This window comes from Oryzias latipes, chromosome 5 (genome assembly GCF_053564925.1).
Source record: "Oryzias latipes strain Hd-rR chromosome 5, Olatipes_Hd-rR_3.1".
Taxonomy (NCBI): Eukaryota; Metazoa; Chordata; class Actinopteri; order Beloniformes; family Adrianichthyidae; genus Oryzias; species Oryzias latipes.
This window is the reverse complement of record NC_136241.1, coordinates 9429157-9454870: the sequence shown is the minus strand read 5'-3', so window position 1 is coordinate 9454870 and position 25714 is coordinate 9429157. Positions and strand designations below refer to the sequence as shown.

Below are 25714 nucleotides of genomic sequence, written 5' to 3'. Positions count from 1 at the left end.
GAGAAAACAACCAAATATATATATATATATATATATATATTAATTATTTTATTTTGTTCTTCAAATGTGAAAATACACTTTATGCTTACAAACAACAATTGACATACAAAATAACAGCATATTTCAGCATAAGGCTCTGCTCGGACACATGGTTCTCCTGAGTCCTGCAGCCGCTAACCCAGAGCGGCGGGACGGATCGCAGTCCGAATTCTCCCACACGTAACAAAACAACAAAACACACATGTAACAAAGCATCCTCCTCCCCTCAAACACAAAGTTATTAATCCAGCTGCTCTGCTCAGAGACACGGTTCGCTCGGTCCACCGGCACCCAAGCCAGGACCGCGCAGGGTCCAGACGTCAAGGGGCACGAAGCGCTCCTCCCCGACACCCCCCTCGTGAGGGGTGTAAGAGAGGGGAGAGGCGGAGAGCCAGTGGGGCGAGGGCAGCAGCGCTTCTCACCGGGCCTCCGCAGAGGAGCGGGTCGGTCCTGTTTAAGCTCCAAAGCTTTCTCTGGAGCAAAAACCGTCTATGCATGACGTTAAACCAGAGCAGTAGTGACACACGATCGGAATGAACTGTTTACATGCAACACGATCGGATCAACAATCGGCATAACCCACCTATCTCGATCAGAAAAAAATTTTGATCCGTACGAGTCTGATCGGAGCAGACTATTCCGAACGGCGTGTTTACATGACGCATTTTCTTCCGATCAGGCATTCTTTCCGATTGCTTTTGCCCATGTAAACGCAGCTATTTACTGGAAAAAAAATAAACGTGATTCTATCATCTTTTATACATTAATGGAGATATGTAAAAAGCTTTAGAGCCTGTTAAGATAATCTGTCAGTGCTTTGTGCCAAGTGTCTGGGTCGTCCAGGTAACAAGGATGACCTGCTCCCTTCATCACCACCACATTGTGGTCGGCCAGATTCATCAGATTACGGCGCGAGACCTCCCCAAGCTGAGTGTCCTGATCCCCATAAACAATCAGCGTTGGAACCTGGACACATGAAGGAAAGAAATGTGATTTCTATTGTCATATCACAAATATATAGACTGGAATTTCAAGTATGCTTCAGATGTCACAGATTTTCTAAATGAGGCCTCCTGCTGGTGCAAAGTGACAATAAAACATAACACAATCAACACAGTAACAATGCAGAAAACCCCATTAAAAAACTACAATAGCACCTTTTGAGGAAATCACTTTAAATTATTTTCGCATGATTAATGTTTCACCATCTGCCCAAATTTTTTCAAAAGTTACTCGTTTAATGCTGTAATTATCAGTCTTTTGTGAAAAAAATCTGTCCGGCTCCCTTTTCCCCAACTGTCTGTCGTCTTTGTGTTTGCTGTGAGGTGGGACACCTCTGTGACAGATCTTTCCACTAGAATTATTGGGGTCATGATCTTTTTTTCCTGTGAAACATTTTACAAAATAACCTTTTGTTTTAAAATATATTGATGACAGTAATTTTTTAGCCTTTTGAAGGGATTCCAGCAGCTTTTCCCTTTTTTAAAATGCCGTTTCACAAAAAGGACCCTACGCTTTGCATGTGCAAGTCATTTCTTCTGAAAGAACAACTATAATTTCACTTTTTTCAGAAGCAGAGCAGCACAAGGACTTGAGTGAACTCCTACAATATAAGAGATCTATTCTGCAGCCACTTGATTTTTTTGAGTCGAGCAGTGTTCTGTCATTCTGCATGTAATTTTTATCATAGGCATACCTCAACCATGAGAGACAAAATTAGAAAAAAACAGTGCTGTGGGGCAGTGGAAGGCCGGTCGACCTCTGATCGGAAGATTGCAGATTCGATTCTCGCCTTGCTCGCCCATGTGTCCTTGGGCAAGACACTGGGTCCCACCTTGCCTCTGGTGGGAGGTTGGCGCCAGTGTTCGGCAGCAGAGCCGCCACCAGTGTGTGAATGGGACTGTGACTGTAAAGCGCTTTGGGCCTTCGAGGAAGGTAGAAAAGTGCTATAGATTGTCTGATTTTTAAATAATTTATTTGTAAATTATGGTGGACACCTGCATGGTGTAACAGATTGAGGGAATCTGCCCGCCGGGCAGTCCAGCCAGACACCCAGACCGGGGCTAGCAGGACCACCTCAAAGCCCCCCAACGTGTCTTTTATATAGATAACCAGTCCAACCATGTGCCATTACTACAGGTAACAAGTGGAGGACAAAGAGGATCATCTTACAGGAGAAGTTACAGGTCTGTGAGAGCCAGAAATTTTGCTTGTTTGTAGGAGACCAAATGAATTCTTTAAAAATCAGACAATGTGACTTTCTGGATTTTTTTCTCATTTTGTCTCTTGAGGTATACCTATGTTAAAAATGACAGCTCTCTCTTAACTTTTTAGTGAGAGAGTTTGCACAATTGGTGGCTAACTAAATACTTTTTTGCCCCATTGTGTACTGTATATCTGATCTTGTCATGACAGTCTGAACGACACAGATCCGATCTTTTCAAATGTGACCCAGGCCACTTGGGTATGTGGTCCTGAATCCGTTACGTATCCAATCTTTTGAAATGCGACCTCCGTCTGAACGGCCAGGCCACATGTATCTGACCTGTACGTCATTAATACGCTACAAACGTCATAATTCTGCGTTGAAGTAGGCGGGAACGAGAACATTAACAACAAACATGGTGGACGATGCTGCAGAGACCAGTCAGTGGAAGGGAAGTGAGGTCACCGATTTGATTATTATTTGGGGTGACAGCTCTATTCAGGCCAAACTCGAGGGCTCTTATAGCAACCGGGCGGTTTTAGTAAGAATTTCCAGCGAAATGGCCGAGTGTGGTGTTGAACCTTTCCCTTGATGAATTTTTTTCCTTTCCAACCATGGTCAGAAGCGCGGGGGAGACCCTCTCCAGGGCCGAAGGCGGATCCTCCTTCAGGGTTCACTTCCCCGTTCGAACCCACAGATTCTCCAGAGCGTGTTCATAAAGAGTCAATAGCAGTTTATCTGGGGGAAGCCTTCCTTTATTATCGTTCTCCTTCCTCCGTGACACACAACATGAATGCGCGCCCCCACTGCCCCTCTCACTCCCTCCTGCGCTGCACGCACGTTCTCCTCTCTCTTACCCACACACGCGCGGCCCCAGCACATACACATCCCCATTCCACAACAGTGTGTACAGACGATCCTGGCTCCAATGCCATTTTAAAATGAGAAGATTGTTATTGTGCTGGCTCCTTTGTGAAAATACATTTAAAAATGCAAAAGGAGCTCCGCTGTTGACAACACTGTTGTTGACATCCATTGTTAACGTTAGCCACTTCCGCAAACAACAAGTGACGTCGTTCACCGTTGAGTACTCTTTTGCAGATGCAGGTCACTTCTGGGTCATTTCACGGTCACACAGGAGATTACAAAAGTTAGCATTTAATTAGAAATGTGAACGGCCTTGCAAAAAAAAAAAAAAAAAAAAAAAAAATCGAATATTTTCAAAAAAAAAATCAGAATTGAGCATTAAACCCTGCAGTGTGAATGTAGCCTTATAGTTCGGTGTGCCTTAAATTTGACTTAAGTTTGAAAATAGTCCATTGAATGTAGGTGAGCCACATTATTCAGTGCACCTTATGGTGTGAAAAATACAGTAATAACCAAAAATAATCAACAGTACAGTATTTGGCACAACCAGAACATGTTTGCACTGGTAGTTGGAGGTTTTATGCATAAAGCTAAAGTCAACAATAATATTAAGGTATTTTGTTTTTTGGAGATTGCTTCTTTGTAATGCTTAATGGCAATCTATTCTAAACCATTCAAATTTTTGGGTTTGCTTTTTTTGGTGCTGAATTCATAAGAAACATGCATTATTGCAATCAGTTGAGGGCAGAGTATTTAGCTTGTGTGATATATGCGAGGTGTTCAATCACGCGATATCTGGACTAAGGAAGTGATGGGTTTGTGTAGCAATAACGTGAAGCTAATAAATATTGTGTGCATTTGGTCTAGCCCCATTAAAGCCTGTTCAAACTAAGTCGGTCGTCCTGACTCATCGATATTACATAGCGTCAGAAGAAAAGAGATCTGAAAGAAGAGGAAATGCTGCAGTTTCAACCACCACCGAAATCTGAGTTTGCCAGGAAACTTAGCGGAAAACTGGAGAAACTGGAGTCAGCGATTTGAGTTCTTCTGTACAGCCGGCAGCAATGCAGAAAAGTCGGAGAAGGTGCAATGTGCAACTTTTCTTCATGTCCCAGGAGACGAAATGGTAAAAGTATATACAGTACTTTTGAATTTGGGGGACGATGAGAAAGACAAAATCGCAGTGCTGAAAAAGAAGTTTGAAACAGTGCTGAACCAAGAAAAACGCAACTTACATACGGCACATCCTTCACAAGAGCACAGAAGCAGGCAGAAACCATTGAAGGATATGTCAGTTTTAAGAAAAAAAGCCAAGGACTGAATTTTTTTACAGATTTACACGATTCCCGGGTAAGTGACAGAATTGTGCGCAGCATTACGAATGACCACGTGAGAGGCAGATTACTCACAGAAGCAGATCTGACTCTAGAAAAGGCCATTAAATTTGTCGTGTCAGTGCAATAATGACGAACCAAGTAAAAGAAAACAAAGGAACATTTAAACCAGTGAAAACAGAGATCAAAGAAATAAACTAACAGATGTGGATTTAAGCATGCAGTTAAAATATGTCCAGCATTTGGACAAACATGCAACCTTTGAAAGAAAAATAATTATTTTTGCTAAGATGTGTAGATCTCAAGTCCAAAGAAAACAGCAGGGAAAGAAAGTGCACACAATAGAGCTGAAAAAAAGTGAAAATGACATATTTCTGGAATTAGTAAGAAAAAAAAGTCATTGCTATGATGGATTCTGGAGATACAGAGACTGAGATTTGGACAGAAACTTCAAGATAAACAACAAGGAGGTGACATGTATGCTTGACACAGGAGCAGATCGTAATGTAATGCCTGTGGAAACTCACTAAACTTGAAGTGGTAACTAGTCCCCTGTTTTGTTCACAAGGTGGCAGCATTAGGTAAGAAACTATTGATCTGTTTGTACAAAGTGGAAAAAAAGCACAAGATTGAGTTTGAAATCACTCAGGAAGATGTAAGTGTTATATTCTCGAGATGTTACATGTTTGAAACTAGACTTAGTTCATCTGTTGGAAGAGAGAAAGATATTCTCAAACACTAGGATTTTTTTGATGTTCTTGGTTGTTTGCCAGGCTAGCATCACATCCAAATAGACCACGCAGTCTCTCCAGTCATACATGCACACAGAAGGATTCCTGTAGCCCTGAGTTGTACACGAACTGTAGAGAATGGAAAAATGGGAGTTATTACAAGGCACACAGAAACAACAGAGTGGGTCAACAATATGGTCACTGTTGTTACACCCAAAAGACTTGAACCGAGCGATAAAATGAAAATATTATCCATCGCTCACTGTGGAAGAGGTTTTGTCTCGTATGCCAAACGCCAAATACTTCTCTGTGCTTGACGCTAATCATGGATTTTGGCAAATCAAGTTGGATGAAGAAAGCACAAGGCTCTGCGCATTTTACACACCCATGGAATGTTACAGGTTTCTACGGCTAACGTTCGGCATTATATTTGCAAACTATGGTGGAAAGTATTTGGTCACCTAGGAACAAGGAAGATTTCTGTCTCTCACAAACCTGTAACTTCTAAGAGGATCCTCTATCCTCCACTTGTTATCTGTATTAATGACACCTGTTTGAACTGGTTATCTGCATAAAAGATGCCTCTCCACAACCTCAAAAGGTCACACTCCAAACTCCCCAATGGCAAAGACCAAAGAGCTATCTAAGGACACCAAAAACAAAATTATTGGCCTGCACCAGGCTGGTCAATAATTAGTTCATTCACAAGGGGACCTAGTAAATGAACTCCAGAAAGCTGGGACCAAAGTAACAAAGGCTACCATCAGTAACACACTACGCCGCCAGGGACTCAAATCCTGCAGTGCCAGACGTGTCCCCCCTGCTAAAGCCAGTACATGTGCCGGCCCGTCTGAAGTTTGTTAGAGAGCATTTGGATGATCCAGAAGAGGACTGGGAGAATGTCCTATGATCAGATGAAACCAAAATGTTTTTCATGCGCACATGGGTTCTTAGTAGGTATGGCTAACCGCAGACTAATTGATGGGACCACCCATGCTTTTTCCTCCACTGTAGATAAGCACGAATGAAGCATTTCATCCCCACTTTTTTTTGCTCAGGTACGACGATGCAGCAAAACTGGCGATCGCTAAAGAGGAGTTTGTGCCCATAGAGAGACTGGGTAACGTCAGGCACTCTAACAGCCCCTGGGCTGCGCCCCTCCACATGGTGCCCAAGGCAGATGGTTCATGGCGCCCATGCAGGGATTTTCGCCGTCTGAACAACGCCACAACACATGAACGTTATTCTATTTCTCACATTTAGGATTTCTCAGTTTGTTTGTGGGGTACCTCAATTTTTTCTAAAGTGGACCTGGTGCGCAGTTACCATCAGGCACCAGTGCAGGCCAAAGACGTGCCTAAGACTGCAGTGATCACTCCTTTTGGACTTTTCGAGTTTCTGCGCATGCCTTTTATTCTTAAAGGGGCAGCCCAGACTTTTCAAAGGTTGATGGAATCGGTGCTACGCTATCTTGAGTAAATGTTCGTCTATCTAGACGACATTCAGGTGGCCAGCCCCTCCCCTGAAGAGCATCTTGTGCAACGTTTGGAAACCCATGGTTTGATCTTCAACCCGGCCAAATGCCAGTTCAATTTACCATCCATTGATTTTTTGGGTCATCGAATTTCGGTGCACGATGCGGTTCTGCTGCCCAACAAAGTCCAGGCCATGGCAAATTTCTCCTGTCCTGGACTTTGGTCAAGTCTCTGCAGGACTTTTGGGGATGGTGAACTTTTACAACAGGTTCATTCTCCGGGCTGCCCACCTGTTACAGCCGCAGACCCTGTGGATTGGATATCAGACCGCCTCGCTGCGTTTGACAGAGCTAAGGTTGCTCTCCTCATGCACCCAGGCCCAGAGGCTGAAATCACACTGATTCAGACATACCGGTTGGTACTGTTGTGGAGCAGCAAGTGGCGGACACTTGGCAGACTCTAACATTTCTTAGCCACAAGTTGCAGAGTCTGTAACACAAGTACAGTATTTTTGACCACGAGTTGCCTTCTCTCTATTTGGCAACTCAACATTTCTGTTTTCTGCTTGAAGGACGTTCTCTCACTGGCTATGTGGATCATAAACCACTTACGTTTGCCATGGCCAAGGTGAGTGAATCTTGGTCTCCGTGTCAACAGCGCCACCTGGCAGCCATCTACCAGTTTACGACTGATATACGTCATGTAGCCGTAAAGTCCAATATCGCTGCTGACTGCCTCTCGCATGTGTTCGTCCCCCCTGAGCATTTTGGCACAGATTTTTCTGCTTTGGCTGGTTAGTTTCCGTTTTGTGTGGCCTGGGTTGCGTAAAGAGGTTAAGGGATGGGCCGCGTCTTGCGCTTCAAGTCAGTGTGCCAAAGTTCACCGGCAGACAAAACTTTCCAGATCCCTGCCAAGCGTTTTGACCATGTGCACGTAGATGTGGTTGGTCCATTGCCTCCCTCAAAGGGTTTCACACACTTGTTAACCATTGTGGAACGGATCACTAGGTGGCTCAAAGTAGTTTCTCTGTCGTCCACTACGCCAATTGACGTGGTCATCAGACATGGTCAACGTTTCTTTATGGGCAATATAAAATGCCAAAGACATTCTATATATGCCAAACATGTCCAAACACATTGAAGACAGAGTGTCTAAGTGTACATTATGTAACCATTTTCAGGCTCTACGTACAAAAAAAGAGACCATTAAACGTGTTGAATGTAGGGCTGCACGATATGAGGAAAACTTGCGATATGCGATATTAGAGCTTAATATTGCGATAACGATATAATTTGTTGTATATAAACAGGTAGCAAAATAACCAAAAACATCATTCTGATTTCATTGCAACGATTTAAAAATTATACTCCAAATGACCCTCATCGACATAGGTGGCAAACATCTAACATAATAGGCCTCCACCTGATTGGTCAACAACGTGAAGGCGTCCATCCGATTGGTTAGATGCATAAAGGGATTTATTTGATTCGTTAAATGCCTCAAGCTGCCATAAGATTTTTTTTACATATTTAAGGTTTACGATTTATTGCGATTTTTGCCGTCCTTTGCGATATGGATATTGCAGAGCTGGATATTGCGATAACGCTAAATTTGCTGTATATTGTGCAGGCATAGTTGAAGCCAAGTTGAACTTTGACCAATCAGGGACTTGGTAATGACTTATGAATGACGTCCTTTTTCATTCACGGAAGTGCCAACCATTTAAAAATCAATCGTAGAGGAGAAACTTATAATTGCAGTCTGAGCTCAGACAAAATTATATTTTGATTTTTTGATTTGAAATGTTTTATTTCAAGCAATTAAGTAGAAATAATACACAACAGCAATATAAACATCAGTTATACATTCATACAGTAACTAATCAAACTTAGGATAATTAGACATATTAATAAATGTTGCTTGAAAGGGAGTGGAAGGAAGCGAACTTATATAATCCCACCCCGTTATACTATAACCATTTTATTACATGATTTATCAATATCCAGTTCCTAGCTTTTATCAGACAGGGGCATGGTCAGCTCTCTTTTTTGGAGAAAATCAACTTTTTAAGTAATTTGAAGATAGTTGTTTTCGCAGAGAGGCACACCACGCGTCCTGCTGTGTAACCCGGAACCGGAAGTCTTTCATATATTGGAATAGAGCTGTGCAAGAAAAAGCCTAAAGCAAGATTCACGAGACTTGCATCGCTTTGACATTTCACACCAGGCCTCTTACAGCTGTGAGTATATGCATTAGTATCGAGTAGCAACAGTCCCTGCAGTATGAACACCATATACTAAACGCACGTCCAAAAACCACCGCTCAGCGCGTTCTTGAACGCCCCACACGTGCCCAGTGTGTATGTAGCTTTAGGTACAGTGCTGCTTTAAAAACCCAGAAAATGTGTGCATGTTTCCATTTTAGATGCACACATTTTCCAGCTACACCACTGATGGTAACATTACAAAAACCCTGAAAACTTTGATGGAATAAACAGAAGAAGAGGAAAAAGAACAAATAAAAAAGTTGAGAAACTGTGAAAGAAGAGAAGCACACACATACCTTCACACTTTGGTACTGCTCTACCGTGAATTTCTCAGTGCAAATGGGAGCGATGGGGATATAAGCTCGAACCAGAGCCTGGTATTCCAGAAGAAAAGGGAGGGAATACATCCCACTGAGGGATGGACTGATCACCACCACTGGGACCAGGTTCAGCTTGTCACACACCTCCTTAAGAAAACCTGCAGGAGCCAGCTCTCCCACTGCTGCAGGGGCTTTGGCTGACTTTGATCGACCCAGTTCTATGGACAGAGGAACAGGAAACATAAACATCAGAGCTGGAGATCTAAGTAATCTGTTAGGATTCACTTTATTCACTGATTCTGGGATGAAAATGTTGTTTTGGCCTTTTGTGTCCTCAAGCTTGCAGGGATTCTATTAACTCATGGAGGCTTATTGGACACCCAACAGTTTCTTTTGTAACAAAGAAAGTAAACACTGCAGGGATAAATATTACAGCAAAAAACAACTAATATTTTCCTTAATGACAGCCTTAAAAAAGCAAGATTTGACTTTTTCAGATTTGATTCAGGTAGAATACTACTACTACTACACTGAGCAAAAATATAAACGCAACACTTTTGTTATTGCTCCCATTTTTTATGGGATGAACTCAAAGATGTGAAACATTTTCCACATACACAAAATAACCAGTTCTCTGAAATATTGTTCACAAATCTGTCTAAATCTGTGATAGTGAGCACTTCTCCTTTGCCAAGACAATCCATCCCACCTCACAGGTGTGCCATATCAAGATGCTGTTGAGACAGCATGATTATTGCACAGGTGTGCCTTAGACTGGCCACAAGAAAAGGCCACTCTGAAATCTTCACTTTTGTTTTATTGAGGGGGTCAGGGGACTCAGACAACCAGTTAGTATCTGGTGTGACCACCATTTGCCTCATTAAGTGCGACACATCTCCTTTGCATAGAGTTGATCAGGTTGTCTATTGTGGTCGTGGGGTTATGGTGTGGGCAGGCATCTGTTATGGGCGAAGAACACATGTGCATTTTATTGCATTGCATTTTGAATGCACAGAGATCCCGTGATGAGATCCTGGGGCCCATTGTTGTGCCGTACATCCCACAACAACATCACCTCATGTTGCAGCATGATAATGCACGGCCCCATGTTTCAAGGATCTGTACACAATTCTTGGAAGCTGAAAACATCCCAGTTCTTGAATGGCCAGCATACTCACTGGACATGTCACCCATTGAGCATGTTTGGGATGCTCTGGATCGGCGTATACGACAGCGTGTTCCAGTTCCTGCCAATATCCAGCAACTTCGCACAGCCATTGAAGAAGAGTGGACCAACATTACACAGGCAGACTAGATACACCAGATACTGACTGGTTTTCTGGGTCCCCCTGACCCCCTCAATAAAACAAAACTGAGGATTTCAGAGTGGCTTTTTCTTGTGGCCAGTCTAAGGCACACCTGTGCAATAATCATGCTGTCTAATCAGCATCTTGATATGGCACACCTGTGAGGTGGGATGGATTGTCTTGGCAAAGGAGAAGTGCTCACTATCACAGATTTAGACAGATTTGTGAACAATATTTCAGAGAACTGGTTATTTTGTGTATGTGGAAAATGTTTCACATCTTTGAGTTCATCCCATAAAAAATGGGAGCAATAACAAAAGTGTTGCGTTTATATTTTTGGTCAGTGTACTTAAACCCTTTGGAACTGTCAGTTAAACCTAAACTAAAGCGGATCCATGTACGTTTTTGAATGTAATCTTTGCCTTGTCTCCTCACTTCCTAAAAAGAAACATTTTTTGTGATTCCATAGCAAATCCCCGGAAGTTCTACAACTGAGAAATTTTAAAAGAACACTGAGGGAATTTTTTTAGAAGTGTAGTCCAATTAAAATAACATTGGCCTTGATTCAAAAGGACCCACCTGGCAGGTCGATAGCCACGGCGCAGCAGCCTGCTTTGGCCAAAGTCTCCAGGGTGCCGATGCTGAGCCAGTTTTCCGAGGAGAACCGGATGCCGTGAAGAAGCAGAACGAACATCCTGGCGTCTCCGGAGGAAGGTTGGCTTTTCCTGTAGAACAGAGGTGCGCTGCAGGACTCCAGCAGCAGGCTGCCCTCCGTCATTTTAACCGCTGCCATCCTGAAGAAGCAAAAACAGGACAAATGAGTCAGTACAACAAGACCCCCTTCACTTCTGAGCTGCACATTATTTATGAACCACGTCATGTTGTTACAGCCACCTGAGAGTTTGGCCTTTTCTAAGTTATATATGGGGGAGGGGTGTAATTACACTTTTTCTTCTTTTCGAGACTGCAATATCAAAATAAAATATATAATATAATATTAATAAAAATAAATATTATTTTGACAAGTTCATGTATAGTAAAATTGTTCTGTGTGTTTTATTTTTTTTTATTTTTTAAGTTTGGACACTGTTTTATAGGTGGAATTTCCCAGTATTTTCTTTTTGTCTACGGAGCCACGTGCAGCTGTTGTCCCTCCATTTGGCTTTTAAGAATAAATGCTAAGGCTTTAAATAAATGATACGTTTGTATAAATAGATAGATTTTGAAAGAAACGTGTATGTGCTGCTGTCCTAAGTAGAAAAAAAATAAATTGGTTTATTTAGACATGTAGAAGACTGCTAAATTGCAATTAATATAAATAACTAAAAGACAAATTGTGTAAATAATGACTTAATGACCACAAAAACCTAATAAATTGTACTTTTCTCAAGTGTAAAGTGGGACTTTGTGACTCTCACTGGGTTTTGATCGGAAAGAAACTGGAGCCAAAGGCTGTTTTAGTGTTTAAGGTTGTGGATTCCTGTTTTATGGACACAACTATTCCCAATTATTGCAATGGGATTAATAAAAAGAGAAATTTAAGAAATGGTATCACAAATATTTCTCGATCAGAAAAAGAAATGGATAATTGAGAAAAAATTTCACCCAAAGACAATTTAAGCTGCAAAGATGTTCAACTTGAGGAAATGACTGTTAAAAACTAATAAATAAAAGGTAATAATAATAATAATAAAACCCTTTCAAAATAAAATACACAAACTTATAGTAACATTTTAACGAAATATCTGTTAAAAGAAACTAATAAAGCAAACTAGTTAGACAAAAACGACTCCAAAAATTCATTACTTTCCTCAAACAAGTTTAGCTATAATAATATAAATAATTGACGACATAAATCTATGCTTTTTAAAATGTAAAAAACTGCTGATTCATATTCCTCGGATGACAACAAAGCCCGTGTTACATATAAACAGTTTTTATTTGTTTTGCGTGTTTTTGTCTCATTTTGTCCTTTAAACCTTCGCTCGATACTTTTGTAGAGTCGCTATAACCGGTTCGGAACAGTCTGGTGGTCAAAGTCCACATTAGATCATTGCTGGTGGATCCCAAACTCAGCTCCCCTCAGTCCGCTTCTTCCTCCATGTTTGTTTGTTTGTGTTTGTTACCTCACTGCTGCAGGAGCGCCGTCGGAACACAAACGTCGGTGGTTTCGGCGGCTGAGCTCTCAGACTCCTGCGCTGTTTGGTTTCAATTTAACTCCCGGAAAACACAAGTACAGAAAAATAAAAGTAAATTATTCTACTGCCCTCTAGCGTCTGCCAGAGGAAGCGCAGTTCTTATCATTTGGCCGCGTGAGCCCGCGTGCCGCCTCTCATCAATTATTGATGGCTTTATTGATTGTGTTTTAGGAGATTCTAGCCTCTGTTTGGATAAGGACTTGCTGTTCGCGTGTAGGTGGTCGTGCATTGCTTTGGATTTTCCACATTTGGATTTTTTTAGGAAAGTGTTTGAGGATATTTTGTTTTGTTTGATTCTTCACTACACCAGCCATACAGCACAGAAGTAGGACTACAGAACTTCAAGAACAAATCAATCTCATCATCATCAAGTATCAATAAGTTGTTCACAACGACAAGAATGACACTGTTTTTGGGATGTATTCTCCTGACTGCTGGAGTGGTTACTGGTAGGATCCTGAATTTATTTGTTTCTATTTCAATTCATATTGTTTTTATTGATGTTTAAAATAGTTCAACAGTTTTGATTTTTTTTTTAACTCTGGTAAAAAAGTTGGACTGGTTTTCTTTCTTCACCACAGAATCGTGTCTTATTTCCTTATAATACTCCTAAAATGAATAATGATAAAATAATAATACAATTAAATTTCCAGGCCTGCTTTAGTTAATGCACGTGCTTTTGTTTGAAGTTCTCTCCTCTTTCCAGCAGCATTTTGGTCCAAAGGTCTTATGTACAGTCATAGCCCAAAGTTTTGAGAAATGACACAAATATTATTTTCACAAAGTTTTCTGCTAAACTGTTTTTAGATCTTTATTTCAGTGCTTTTTGGGATTTCTGAAATATATTTACAAGCACTTCATACTTTTTCAAAGGCTTTTATCAACAAATATACGGCATTTATGCACAGAGTCAGTATTTGCAGTGTTGGAACTTCTTTTTCAGGATCTCTGCAATTTGACTGGGCATTCTCTTAATCAACTTCTGAGCCAAATCCTGACTGATAGTAACCCATTCTTTCATAATCACTTCTTGGAGTGGGTTTTGGTTTGTCTGCCCGCCTCTTGAGGATTGACCACAAGTTCTCAATGGGATTAAAATCTGGGGAGTTTCCGGGCCATGGACCCAAAATGTCAAGGTTTTGGACCCCGGGCCACTTAGTTCTCACTTTTGCCTTATGGCACGGTTCTCCATCGTGCTGGAAAATGCACTGTTCGTCACCAAACTGTTGTTGGAAAAAGTTGCTGTTTTGGTGCCATTCTATATTCATGGCTGTGTTTTTGTGCAAAATTGTGAGTGAGCCCACTCCTTTGGATGAGAAACAACCCCACACATGAACAGTCTTGGGATACTTTACTGTTGGCACGACACAGGGCTGATGGTAGCACTCACCTTTTCTTCTCCGGACAAGCCTTTTTCCAGATGCCCCAAATAATCAGAAAGAAACTTCATTGGAGAATCCCCAGTCGTCAGCAGTCCATTTGCCAGACTTTTTGCAGAAAATGAACCCGTCCCTGATGTCTTTTTTTTTTTGGAAAGAAGTGGCTTCTTTGCTGCCCTTCTTGACACCAGGCTATCGTCTCGCTCTGCGTGCAGATGCATTCACGCCCACCTGCTAACATTCCTGAGCAAGCTCTGCACTGGTGGCACTCTGATCCCACAGGAGACGATCCTGGACTTTCTTGGATGGCCTGAAGCATACTTAACTGAACCTCTTTCCTTGAAGTTCTTGATGATCCTATAAATTGTTATTTTAGGCGCAATCATCGTCGCCACAATGTTCTTCCCTGTGAAGCCATTTTTATGAAACGCAATGATGGCTGCAGGCGTTTCTTTATAGATTACTGTGGTTAACGATGGAAGATCAAGGATTTCAAGCATCACCCTCCTTTTTTTTTTTTTTTTAAACTTGTCCTGTCCAACAGCTGGGCATACAGATGAGAGCTGAGGGCCTCTTGTGTTTGACATATTTTACTTTAACAACAGGGGTTATTAATCTTCAGACAAACCGAAGGTATGTCTGAATAAACCCCTTTTGTAATCGAGGCCAAACTTTATTCATTTTAATTGTTTTTGAAATTCTTTTGTGTTGGAACGGACGCAAAAGGAAAGAAGGGAAGAAGGGAGAGGGATGTTAGAGAGAGAGGGATAGGAGGGTGATCATAGGAGGGGAGGGGGGTAAAACCATGAAGCAGCATAAAGCAACAAGATGTTTATCATTACGGTAAAGTTCAGATAGAATACAAATCTCAAAGGGGCGGGGCCTGTCCACACACACACTCAAATGTTATAAACACACCCGTTAACTGCAAAAATGTCCACATGTCAACATGTACACAATACAAATAGTGTTCACACACGCATACTTATGCCTACTAGCCAACTATTGTGAGATATTTCATTCAATCACGCAAACTGTTTGTGCAAAGGTGAGCTAACACCTGTGCTCAGTTGAGTGTTAATGTTCTTCTAAAATGGATGATGGAATGTGAAAAAAAAGGAGGGGGAGTGACCAGCCACCCCCACACCAAGACCCTCGCCGCAGCAGCCGCGGCAGCCAGAAGCCCCCAACGCCACGTGGCAGCAGGCAGAGAACAACCGCCCCCCGGGTGACCACGTCCGCCACCCAGGCCTGGGCCAGCAGGACCGCCACGAGGCCCCCAGAGCCAGAGAGCAGGGAGGCATGGGGGAAAAGAGAGTGCCGCCCCAGCCCAACCAGGAGAGCACATCCCCCGCAGCGCCAGGAGGGCCCAACGCCGGGCCCCACCCGAGCATCACCCTCCTTTTAACACGTCAAGTCTGCCATTCTAACCCAATCAGCCTGACATGATCTGCAGCATTGTGCTCATCAACATTCTCACCTGAGTTTACAAGACGATTACTGAAATGATCTCAGCAGGTCCTGTAATGACAGCAATGAAATGCAGTGGAAAGTTTTTTGGGATTACATTATTCATCTGATCACTCTTCATAACATTCTGGAGTATATAAAAATTATTATAAAAACTTAAGCAGCAACTTTTCCAATTTCCAATATAAATGTCATTCTCTAAACTTTTGGCCACGACTGTACTGATCTGTAGTTACTCCAGATCTGATGCCCGGCAGTCCAGAGGAGATCAGGGCTAAACTGGCAGTAATCTGCTGGCAGTAATCTGCTCCTCAAAGTCTGCATGTTTGCATTTTGTTTGTGGTTGTGTTGCAGCTTACCGAAGTCCTCTCAACGACTTCCAGCGATCTGAAGGCAGAGAACTCGTCCCGACCTCCTGGAACTCCAATTTAGTGCAGATGTTACCAAATCTGAACCTGGAGGAGTGTGCGAGCCGCTGCTCACAATCACTGGACTGCAGGTACAGCATCAGTCACGCCACAGAATGGAGACACATAACTTTAATATCATTCAACCACATTATTTCCAGTCTGAAAGATAAAAACAACTTCATCCACCGGTCACATTGCACTTGCTCTTCAGGAGCCCCCCCCACCCCTGATTTAGAAAATTCCTCCCCCCTGATGTTCACACACCATTTTTTTCTTTCTTTCAAACAAATCTCATCTTTTTTTACTTTCCTACTCTATTTGATTTATATTCTAGCTGTTTTAGAGATCGTAGTGTGGCGTTCTGTTTGTCCTAATAAAGGTTTGAACATAAACATCAGCAACAAATTCATTTTTTTGAATGCTTTAGACTTGGCGGTACTTTGCAAAGCCATTGTAGTGTGTTTATGTGACAAATCCCCAAAAACTGGAACACAAGGCACCACTACCACATGTTCGTGTCTCTTCTGTTGCATGTGGACTTGCAAGGACATCACCCCCCCCCCCCCCCCACACACACACACACACACACACAACAGTCAACACACTCCTGTACACGCCAAGCAGGGAGCTTGCGGCTTACCCAACAGATACGCTCTATTTCAAGCTGCGTTTTTTTCTTCTGTTCCTGATTTACAACAATTTGAACAAAGAAATACTCGATTAATGCAATTTAAATGAAGCTAAATTTCCGTGTTAAATGTCCTCCAACATCAGAAAATGTCACAAAACATTTCAAAAACACAGTTTTTTTAGATATCAGTTTAGAGCTGGCTTTGATTTAGGAGGGAGAGATGGTGGACAAAATCCAGTGTGTTGGTTTGGACATAACTTTAGTTAAAATTCGCTTTTGATAATCTCGTATCTGAAGGTTTTGACAAAAAAAAAAATCTATCCACCTTCTAAAAATGTATGTAGTTTGAGTTTGATTGATGCACTCATGTGCCCCGCCCGAATATGAGACTAGAAGACAGAAAATGCCCATCACATCAGTAAAACAAAAATATACAATAATGCACCCAAACAGAGTCTAACAGAATATAAGGTGTCCATTCTCATTGTCCATGCATTTGCCAAAAAAGTTGCCAAACAGAAAATTTTGTTTTCAAAAAGCCAACGTAAAATGTTATCTTCAGATAACCTAAAACAAATCAGGACATTTGTTTTCTATTACCTCATACAAACAATGTCTGTTTGTTTTTTTCATACAAAGGACAATAAAACAGAAAATTCATCCTCCACCACAGAGTTTCCTCCTCTGCAACGCCTTTAACGTGCCCGACTTCCACCTGTAGGGGGAGCACTCCTGCTCTGAGTTGAGCACATAAGGATCTTTTATGGAATAAACGGTTTTAAGGTTCACTCACTCAGTTTCTAAATACCCCCGCTTAGTTGTCTTTACGCCCTTTCAATTTTTGGCATTTATGTAATTCGATAGTCTTTGTCCTCTATTTAAATTGTACCTAACATATGGCTCAGTAGAGAAATTGTCCTTAATTTTCAAATAAGGTAATAAGTAAGCAAATAAGTCATTTTGATTTTTAAAGCAGTTTCAGTTCAGTTCAGTTATAAGTATCATAAGTTTAGTTTTACCAAAATAAAATTGAAAATTACTTTGATGTACACAAGGCTCTCTAAGGTGAACTATTTGGGTTTATCAACGTTGATAGTGAGTTTCCATTTGTTGCACCAGTCATTCATTGTATTTAACATTCCTTGTAAATGTATTTCCTCATCAGCTATCAAAACAATATCATCTGCATGAAGCAAAATGCTCCAGTTCAAATAATTAATATCAATACCTACGTTAGTTTTCTTAATTTCTTGAGCTAAATCATTGACATAGATAGCAAGGTGAAAGAACATCACCTTGTTTGAATGCACATGGTGTTGGAAACCAGCCTGTTTTTAGGTCGTTCACCTATACACATGCTAATGGAGCCTTGTACAGAGCTTTAATTGTTTTATAACACTTACCATTTATACCATACATACATAATTTTAATTCTAGAAGATCTCCGTTTATCAACTTAAAGGCTTTTTTTAAACCAACAAAACAAATAAATGTATTTTTACTTTCTTGCAGTCTAGCTCTGACCACCAAGGACAAAACATAAATATGGTCAATACACGCTTTATTTTCCTTGAAAAGGAAAGGACTCTGTTTATTTCTAGGTATTCAGATAACCAATAATGTGGAATGCTAGAGAACACTTTATTCATGGTACTCAGAAGACTAATGCCTCTATTATTCAGAGGGACTCTTGGGTCTGCTTGAGGTGATTTTTGAATCAGCTTGATAATTGATTTATAGCAATTTGATAGTATAAAGCCATTTTTGAAACAAAAATCTAGTAAGACAATGATAAATATTTAACCATTTATTTTGATGTATTTGCAGGTTGCAGATCATTTAAAAACTTCAAACATCAAAAAATGTGCTGTCAGATAAATAAAGGACTAAATAAATAACCAAGCTTCTCTAAAAGGCAGTAATTATTTGTCTCCGTTCATGCACTCCCACTATAGGTGGATGCTAATCCTTGAGCAAACATATCAACCTTTTCTAGCTTGTAAAACTGCTTTTTACTTCATTGTAGAGCTTTCAACTATGAGACTCGTCCCACTGTCTCTTGTAAACATTTGCCCTGGGTGGCTGATAGGAGAAATGCTGAAGTCAAGAGGAATGTCAACTGTGACCTTTACGAGAAAAAGGGTAAGACTCCCACAAGCTGCCATTGTGCAGATCAGTAGTTCTGTGGTTTGACTGGTTGCTTCTTTTAACCCTTTATTTTGATTGCAGTTTATGTCCGACAGTGCATTGTGGGTAAAGGAGAAGACTACAGAGGGAAGGTCTTCACCACAAAAAGTGGACTCAATTGTCAGCAGTGGTGGTCAAAGTTTCCTCATGATCACTGGTAAGATACTTATCCTTTTTTTTTAATGTGTAGTTGATCTCTGTCATCTTTGCCAGGCTTGGAATATAATACTCATCTTGAAAAGTGATCATTACATCTTCAAAACAACAATGCTGACAAGACATGCTTTTAAAAAAAAAGTGTAATTGACATTTTTTTAGGCAAAAATTTAAGTTGAAAACATCAACAAAAGATGCACCAAAATGGGGGAAGAAACATGAGTGATTATAAATTAAAGGGATGAGTCAGAACACAATTCCTGCAGGGCTGACAAGCCTTCATGGAGTTAGGGATCACAGAACAACAATATTTTACTGTGAAAATCAATCAAAGGAAATACTTCCACAAACCATTACCCTGCAAAAAGGGAAAAGAGGCAGCCTAAAAGTAGGGAAAAAACCATAATAAAACATTAGAAAGAAATAAAATGGTCTTAACATTTCATTTTTACTTTGAAGGAATAAAATATCAAAACCAAAGAGTACCACAAAAGCATACAAAAAGGGAAAAATAAGCTAAATTTTTTGATAGAATTAGTAAAAAATTTGATGTTCTACTGGACCTCTGGACTGGCAGACAGGGGTGGTGGTTCCCCTTTTTAAGAAGGGCGACCGCTGGGTGTGAACTAACTACCGGGGAATTTCACTCCTCAGCCTCCCCGGGAAAGTACTGCACAGGAGAGTTTGTCTGATAGTCGAACCTCAGATCCAGGAACAACAGTGCCATTTTAGTCCTGGTCGTGGAACAGTGGACAGGCTCTGCACTCTCTTTAGGGTGCTGGAGGGATTGTTGTTGAGGTCGCTCATCCAGTCCATAAGTGTTCAGTGGATTTGGAGAAGGCGTTCGACCGCGTCCCCCGTGGTATCCTGTGGCGCAGTGACGTGCAGTCAGGAGAGGCAGGTGAGGCTGTGCCTCACCTGTCATTATGGGAATAAAAGAGAAAAATAAATTCAATTATTATATTTAAGTTCAGTAATTTGTGCTTTGCAGTCATTTTCCATTTAAATGTACCATTTTAGGGTGTTTTTTCTTTTCAAAATCGCTGAATTTCCGCATTTGCCGTTCAGATACTAAGAAGTGACGTGCGATGAGGCACCAGCCCGCTGAGCCTCACCTTGGATTGCGCAATACCTATGCAGTCAGACGGTACTGCTGTCTCTCTGTATGTCGGTTCAATCACTTGTAATATATGAGCTGAGTTTACATAATTTAACAGATGTATATGATGTACAGTGTTTGTTTTTATAAATAACTGTATGTGAGGGACGTTTTTCTTGTGCTGAGCGCTAAACGCCGGCAAAAAAGCCGCTTGGTGAGGCTAGAAGTTCCCGTGCCTCATGTTAGGGGGCGCCGGTGAGCCCTGAAATTATGACGCTAAAAATAATAGAATAAGTGATAGCAAGCGGCAAGTCATTTTCTTCAGAAGGAGCGGCGTATGGACTTTATTTACAAGTAAAGGTAAGACGATAATAACGTTTGTGCTTTTTTCTATGCTGCAGTTTGTATATGAAAAAAAAACATGTTGAAATGATATTTTAAACAAAACACGTTAACTGTTGTCAATCAAATGGTGAATAAGTTACTCAGTATGTTTCATATGTTTGTAAATCTGACTGATGACGTCAGTGCCTCATCAGCCATTAACCTCACTGCACGTCACTGCTGTGGAGGGTGCTCTGGGAGTATGGAATCCGGAGAGCCTTTTGAGGGCTTTTGAGAGCAAGAGCCGTTTCCGGTGCATGTTGGACTCCGACAGGGCTGCCCTTTATCACCAGTTCTGTTCCTAGTTTTTATGGACAGAATTTCTAGGCGCAGCCAGGGGCCGGTGGGGGTCTGGTTTGGGGACCACAGGATTTCGTCTCTGCTTTTTGCAGATGATGTTGTCCTGTTGGCTTCATCGAGCCGGGACCTCAAGCGTGGATTGGGGTGGTTTGCGGCTGAGTGTGAAGCGGCTGGGATGAGGGTCAGCACTAGGGATGGCCCGTTTGACACGACGCTTCGGCGCGTGTTTCACCTTCATGAAACAAAGTGGTTCGGCACAATGTTTCGGGGCATATGTCAATTAGCGCAGATCACGTGGTTGATGACGTTTGAGCACAATTCCTGCAGGGCTGACCAAATGCATCGTTTGGTCGAACCACGGTTCAGATGTCACTTGTGTTTTGAACAGTTGGGCGCGCTATTCTCTGTAAATATGAAAGTTTCCCGACCGGCTTTATTGTTACCCCAAGACTGGAATCAGCGTCAGTTCATTGCACTTTACCATGGCTCCTTGTAAAAAACGTACTGTGGCTCAGGATCGTTTCAACTCGATTTCTATGAATAAAACAATACGCTATGAACGTTGTGTATAAAAAAATACTTCAATAAATCTATAATGTCAAGACAAAGTAATATTAGTAGATAGCTCAGGGGAACAGCCAGTGGGCATTGCAGACAGTGGTCATGAGTTCAAGACCAGAGTTCTACAATTTTGATTGTAAAACACAGAAAACGTCACATGTGGTGTTGTTTTACGTTGTTTTTTTCTAATCATCATTAACAACATTGTTTTGTTTTACATTTTTTCATCATCATTTCCACATTGAAGTGTTACAAGGAGCTTAGTTGAAGCATTAGATATACGTCCAGTCCACCAACAGATGCCGCTGTTCTGGGCGGTTTCAAAGCCCTGAATGGGTGGTTCATTTTTCCGGCACAATTACATGAACCCCAAGGGAAGCTTCATGGGGTTTCTATCCCCATCCTTAGACAGCACCATGGTTCTCGAATGGAGGAAGGTAGTTTGCCATCTCTCGGTGGGTGGAGTGTCCCTGCCCCAGGTGGAGAAGTTTAAATATCTTGGGGTTTTGTTCACGAGTGAAGGAAGACAAGAGCGTGAGATTGACAGGCGGATCGGAGCGGTGTCCATAGTTATGCGGTCGCTGTATCGGTCCGTTGTGGGGAAGAGAGAAGTGAGCCAGAAAGCAAAGCTCTCAATTTAACGGTTGATCTTTGTTCCAACACTCACCTATGGTCATGAGCTCTGGGTCATGACCGAAAGAACAAGTTCCTGAATACAAGCGGCTAAAATGAGCTTCCTCCGTAGGGGGGCTGGGCGCTCCCTTAGAGATAGGGGGAGAAGCTCGGTCACCTCGGAGTAGAACCTTTTCTCCTCCACATTGAAAGGAGCCAGTTAAGGTGGCTCGGGCATCTATGCTGGATGCCTCCTGGACGCCTCCCTGGGGAGGTGTTCCGGGCATGTCCCACAGGGCGGAGGCCCTGGGGAAGACTCAGGACACGCTGGAGAGACTATATCTCTTGGTTGACCTGGGAACACCTCGGGGTCCCCCAGAGGGGCTGGAGGAAGTGGTCGGGAGAGTGTAGTCCTTGCTTAGACTGCTGCCCCCGCGACCCGGTCCTGGATAAGCGGAGGAAGATAGATGGAGGAATGTTCTACAGCCCAACAATAATCATTTGTGGCTAGTTTAAAGAAAATGGTTTGTGTTTCTTGAGTTTGTATGTACCTAAATGTTTTTCATTTTGACTACTGTAATAAGTGAAAATTACTCATTTTAGAACAAAATGTGAACAAAATGAGAATACCATCTTAATACCATTATAAAAAATCTTTTCAAGTGTAATTTCAGTGTTATTTATTATCTATCTGCAGTTTTTAATAGGTACTGTAACAAGGTGATTTCCTCTATTTGGGATCAATAGTTCTATTCTATTTTAATGGCATAAATGGTAAATTGCGTATACTTATATAGCGCCTTTCTTCCTACAAGGACAAAGCGCTTTACAGTCACAGACCCATTCAGCCAGTCACACACACATTCACTCACACATTCACACACTGGTGGTGATCCATTCTACTCTATAATCTAAAACTAGCACTTGTTCTTAGAATACACATCTAAATCAATTTTTCCAAAATAATGACAACAAATGCCATAAATGAAGTTAATTTATAGCAAAAAGTGTGGATCAAAAAGATTTTGACTCGTTTAAATAATTATTTCCTTATTTCAAGATCCTAGCTCTTAATGAGCTAGAAAAATCTCATCTGTGCTGATTTTGGAGAAAAACTTGGAAAGTTGTAGAGCAAAAATAAATTATATCAAATTTGTCTTAATGTCTTAAATTACTCAAAGCAAGGTTTGACATCTTTCAAAATGTCAAATAGTTTACAGTGTTTTAAACAAAATAACATTTTTTGAATTCTGTGTTAATAAAGAAAAATAAAGCAGCCAATAAAAGTAATAATTAGTTTGATTGTAAGGTGATTTTGTAACAGCTGCAGTTTGTTGGATAGTGAGACCCCGTGGAGCAATGTGCCACAGTCATATCACCTTTGTTTGTCTCAGGTGGACTCCCACAGCCTCCAATGGTCTGGAGCTCAACTACTGCAGGAATCCAGATGGGGATAATATCGGTCCATGGTGCTACACCACCGACCCGGAGCGGCGCTACGAGTCCTGCAACATCCCTCAGTGCAAAGATGGTAGAAAGGGGGGGGGGAATAAATACTGATACTTTTCTGTTATTGTTAGGTCAGGAGGACTTTTTATTAATCAAATAAGACAAACACATTTCGGATTAGTTGTATATGATTTCTTTTTTAAGTTAAAAAAACCAATGTAGATTTTTTTTTGTATAAATAAAAAAAACAGAAGAGAATCAAATTTTTTATTTTGTTGCAAACCGAGCTTACATGTGTATTTGTGCAGACACACGCATGCAGGCAAAAGCCCACTGTTACAAAGCCAAGAACGCCAACAAGAGAGCCTCAAAAGGGACCAGCCCTCTGTGTTTGATATGTTTAGTTGTTTCACTCACAGAAAACAGGACTCATTTTCTAATTCCATTAACAGAGGTGTGCATCACTTGTAACGGGGAGGATTACCGGGGCCAGGTGGACCACACTGCGACTGGCAAAGAGTGTCAGAGATGGGACCAGCAGCATCCTCATCAACACATCTACCAACCTGAAAAGTACACTTCCATTCCTTTCATTCTTTTAACCTGCTGTATCCCTTTCGGGGTCATGGAGCATCCGGAGCCTGTCCCGGCCACTGTTGGGTAAAGAAAGGGTGTAGCCCGGACAGATAACCAGTCTGCCCATTCAGTGTTTTTCGTGATTCCAGACACAGTCAGCACTCTATTCTTCCATCCACTGTTTCAGCGTATAGTTTAATGCTGTTGTTTTTTGCAGGTATCCTGATAAGAGTTTAGACGATAATTACTGTCGTAACCCCGATGCCTCTCCAGTCCCTTGGTGTTACACTACAGACCCTTTGGTAGAGAGGGAGAACTGCAACATCAGCAAATGCCGTAAGAACAGAAAAAATCCCTTTGAGGAAATTATCCTACAATGTTTCTTTGCAATAAAGGGACATTTTATTTTTCCTCTTCTTGTTCCTTAAGAACTGAAAAATTACTGGATTTGCTTGTTTACTTTAGTTTTTATATTTTTAGGGACAAAGAGTTTTATTTTATGACATTTATTTCTAAAATGCACATTAATAACAAGCTTTCTGTAGCTGTTCTGGTATGTTTTAATTCACAGTAACGTTGTTTTGAATTTCTTTCAAAATAAAACTAATTAGATTTTTCAATAAACAGTTTAGTGCAATAAAACTATCAAAATGCATGAAAAAAAAATCTTTTCTGCGTAAAGAAAAGAAGTAGAGACAGGCTAAATGACTACATATTTACGGAGCCCGTAAATTTGAATATAAGAAAATATATATGTATATAAAATATAAGAAAATCTCAGATTTGGTAGCAGGGTAGTAGCCTGTTTCATAGAGATTTTAGAAATGACTTTGCTCCATGGTTTCCAGTTTTTAATAATGTTAATTTGAATATTTTCATTTCATTTTGTTCTTATTGTGAAGCTCACTGCAATTTCAGTTGTTTTTTTTTTGTTTTTTCTACTGCAGATTCCTTTTTTTTAGTGTGTTTTTCTGGAGACGGCAAACTGCGTATTAGTTTTCTTAAGTTATAATTGTTAGTGCAGTTAGTGCAGATTGTATTTATTAAGTTGCCATATATGTTGTAAATTCATAAAACTAACATAGTGACATCAATGTTCTTTTAAAGCTTTGCATTTGTTTCTCTTTTAAGACATTTTAATGTAACATATTTTTTTTTGCATTCATTATTAACTTTATACAAAAAACACATCAAAAAAATCTTCTGGAGCAAAGTGTTGGATAAAGCCAGCAAGGAAATAAACACGAGGAGGAAACGCATAAAAACAAGTTAAAATATGAATAGAAAATACTGATGCTCTAACATTGCCAGAGCATAAAAGATCCTGAAAGAAAAAACATGGAAATATGTTGTTTAGTCAACAAAAAAATGGTCTGCTGAACAACCCTTTTTTTCTTTTTGTTTTACTCATAGAAGGTACATGAAACTGTGTATATCTCTCTTAACCCATGTGCTATCTTAGATGACCCCACCCTTACATTGACGTGTTCTCCCTACCATGACAAAGGTGGATAAAGGTGGAAAGATTTCATGTAATCCATGGACACCAGTGAAGATCACAAATCATTGAAGAAAAAAGGTTCAGAGCACTGTCTAGTGGGTCTAGATGACCCAACTCCCAATGTTAAAGTGCCTAGGATAGCACAAGGGTTACACAGTCAATGGTTCTATTTTAAGTGCAGCAGAATCAGTCGCCCTCTGCTGTTCATTTCTGAGAAAACTGGCTTGAAGGAATTTAGCATTTCAGGAAATTACCA

At 40.9% G+C, this 25714-nt stretch overlaps 2 protein-coding genes across 3 annotated transcripts in view; one reads left to right on the top strand and one right to left on the bottom strand.

Annotated features, from left to right (window-relative positions):
- Nucleotides 1-17: 17 nt before the first annotated feature.
- On the bottom strand, nucleotides 18-12825 carry abhd14b (abhydrolase domain containing 14B). 2 transcript variants are annotated; one of them, XM_011474788.4, is made up of 4 exons: nucleotides 12672-12825; nucleotides 11125-11339; nucleotides 9215-9456; nucleotides 18-1005 (listed from the first exon to the last, which is right to left on the bottom strand). In XM_011474788.4, exons 2-4 carry the CDS (start codon nucleotides 11336-11338, stop codon nucleotides 826-828), a joined length of 636 nt encoding a protein of 211 aa, XP_011473090.1. In that variant the 5' UTR covers nucleotide 11339; nucleotides 12672-12825; the 3' UTR covers nucleotides 18-825. The 2 variants fall into 2 exon arrangements, with proteins under 2 accessions (XP_011473090.1, XP_078803166.1); XM_078947040.1 differs by having other exon boundaries at nucleotides 11125-11349; nucleotides 12673-12769.
- Nucleotides 12817-25714, top strand: part of mst1 (macrophage stimulating 1) — a 27972-nt gene continuing 15074 nt past the window's right edge. The window contains exons 1-7 of the mRNA XM_004068619.5: nucleotides 12817-13192; nucleotides 15947-16091; nucleotides 18660-18775; nucleotides 18863-18977; nucleotides 23327-23463; nucleotides 23834-23954; nucleotides 24175-24293. Coding sequence (XP_004068667.1) covers nucleotides 13144-13192; nucleotides 15947-16091; nucleotides 18660-18775; nucleotides 18863-18977; nucleotides 23327-23463; nucleotides 23834-23954; nucleotides 24175-24293 — 802 coding nt within the window. The 5' untranslated portion in view covers nucleotides 12817-13143. The remainder of the gene's footprint in view (nucleotides 13193-15946; nucleotides 16092-18659; nucleotides 18776-18862; nucleotides 18978-23326; nucleotides 23464-23833; nucleotides 23955-24174; nucleotides 24294-25714) is intronic.

What these genes read in the sequence shown, in the direction of transcription:
- abhd14b (XM_011474788.4), bottom strand. Translation starts at nt 11,338, where the DNA reads ATGGCAGCGGTTAAAATGACGGAGGGCAGCCTGCTGCTGGAGTCCTGC. An exon ending in CGTGGCTATCGACCTGCCAG is followed by an intron (nt 9,457 to 11,124) that starts GTGGGTCCTTTT and finishes CTCTGTCCATAG; the next exon opens with AACTGGGTCGATCAAAGTCA. An exon ending in AGCAGTACCAAAGTGTGAAG is followed by an intron (nt 1,006 to 9,214) that starts GTATGTGTGTGC and finishes TCATGTGTCCAG; the next exon opens with GTTCCAACGCTGATTGTTTA.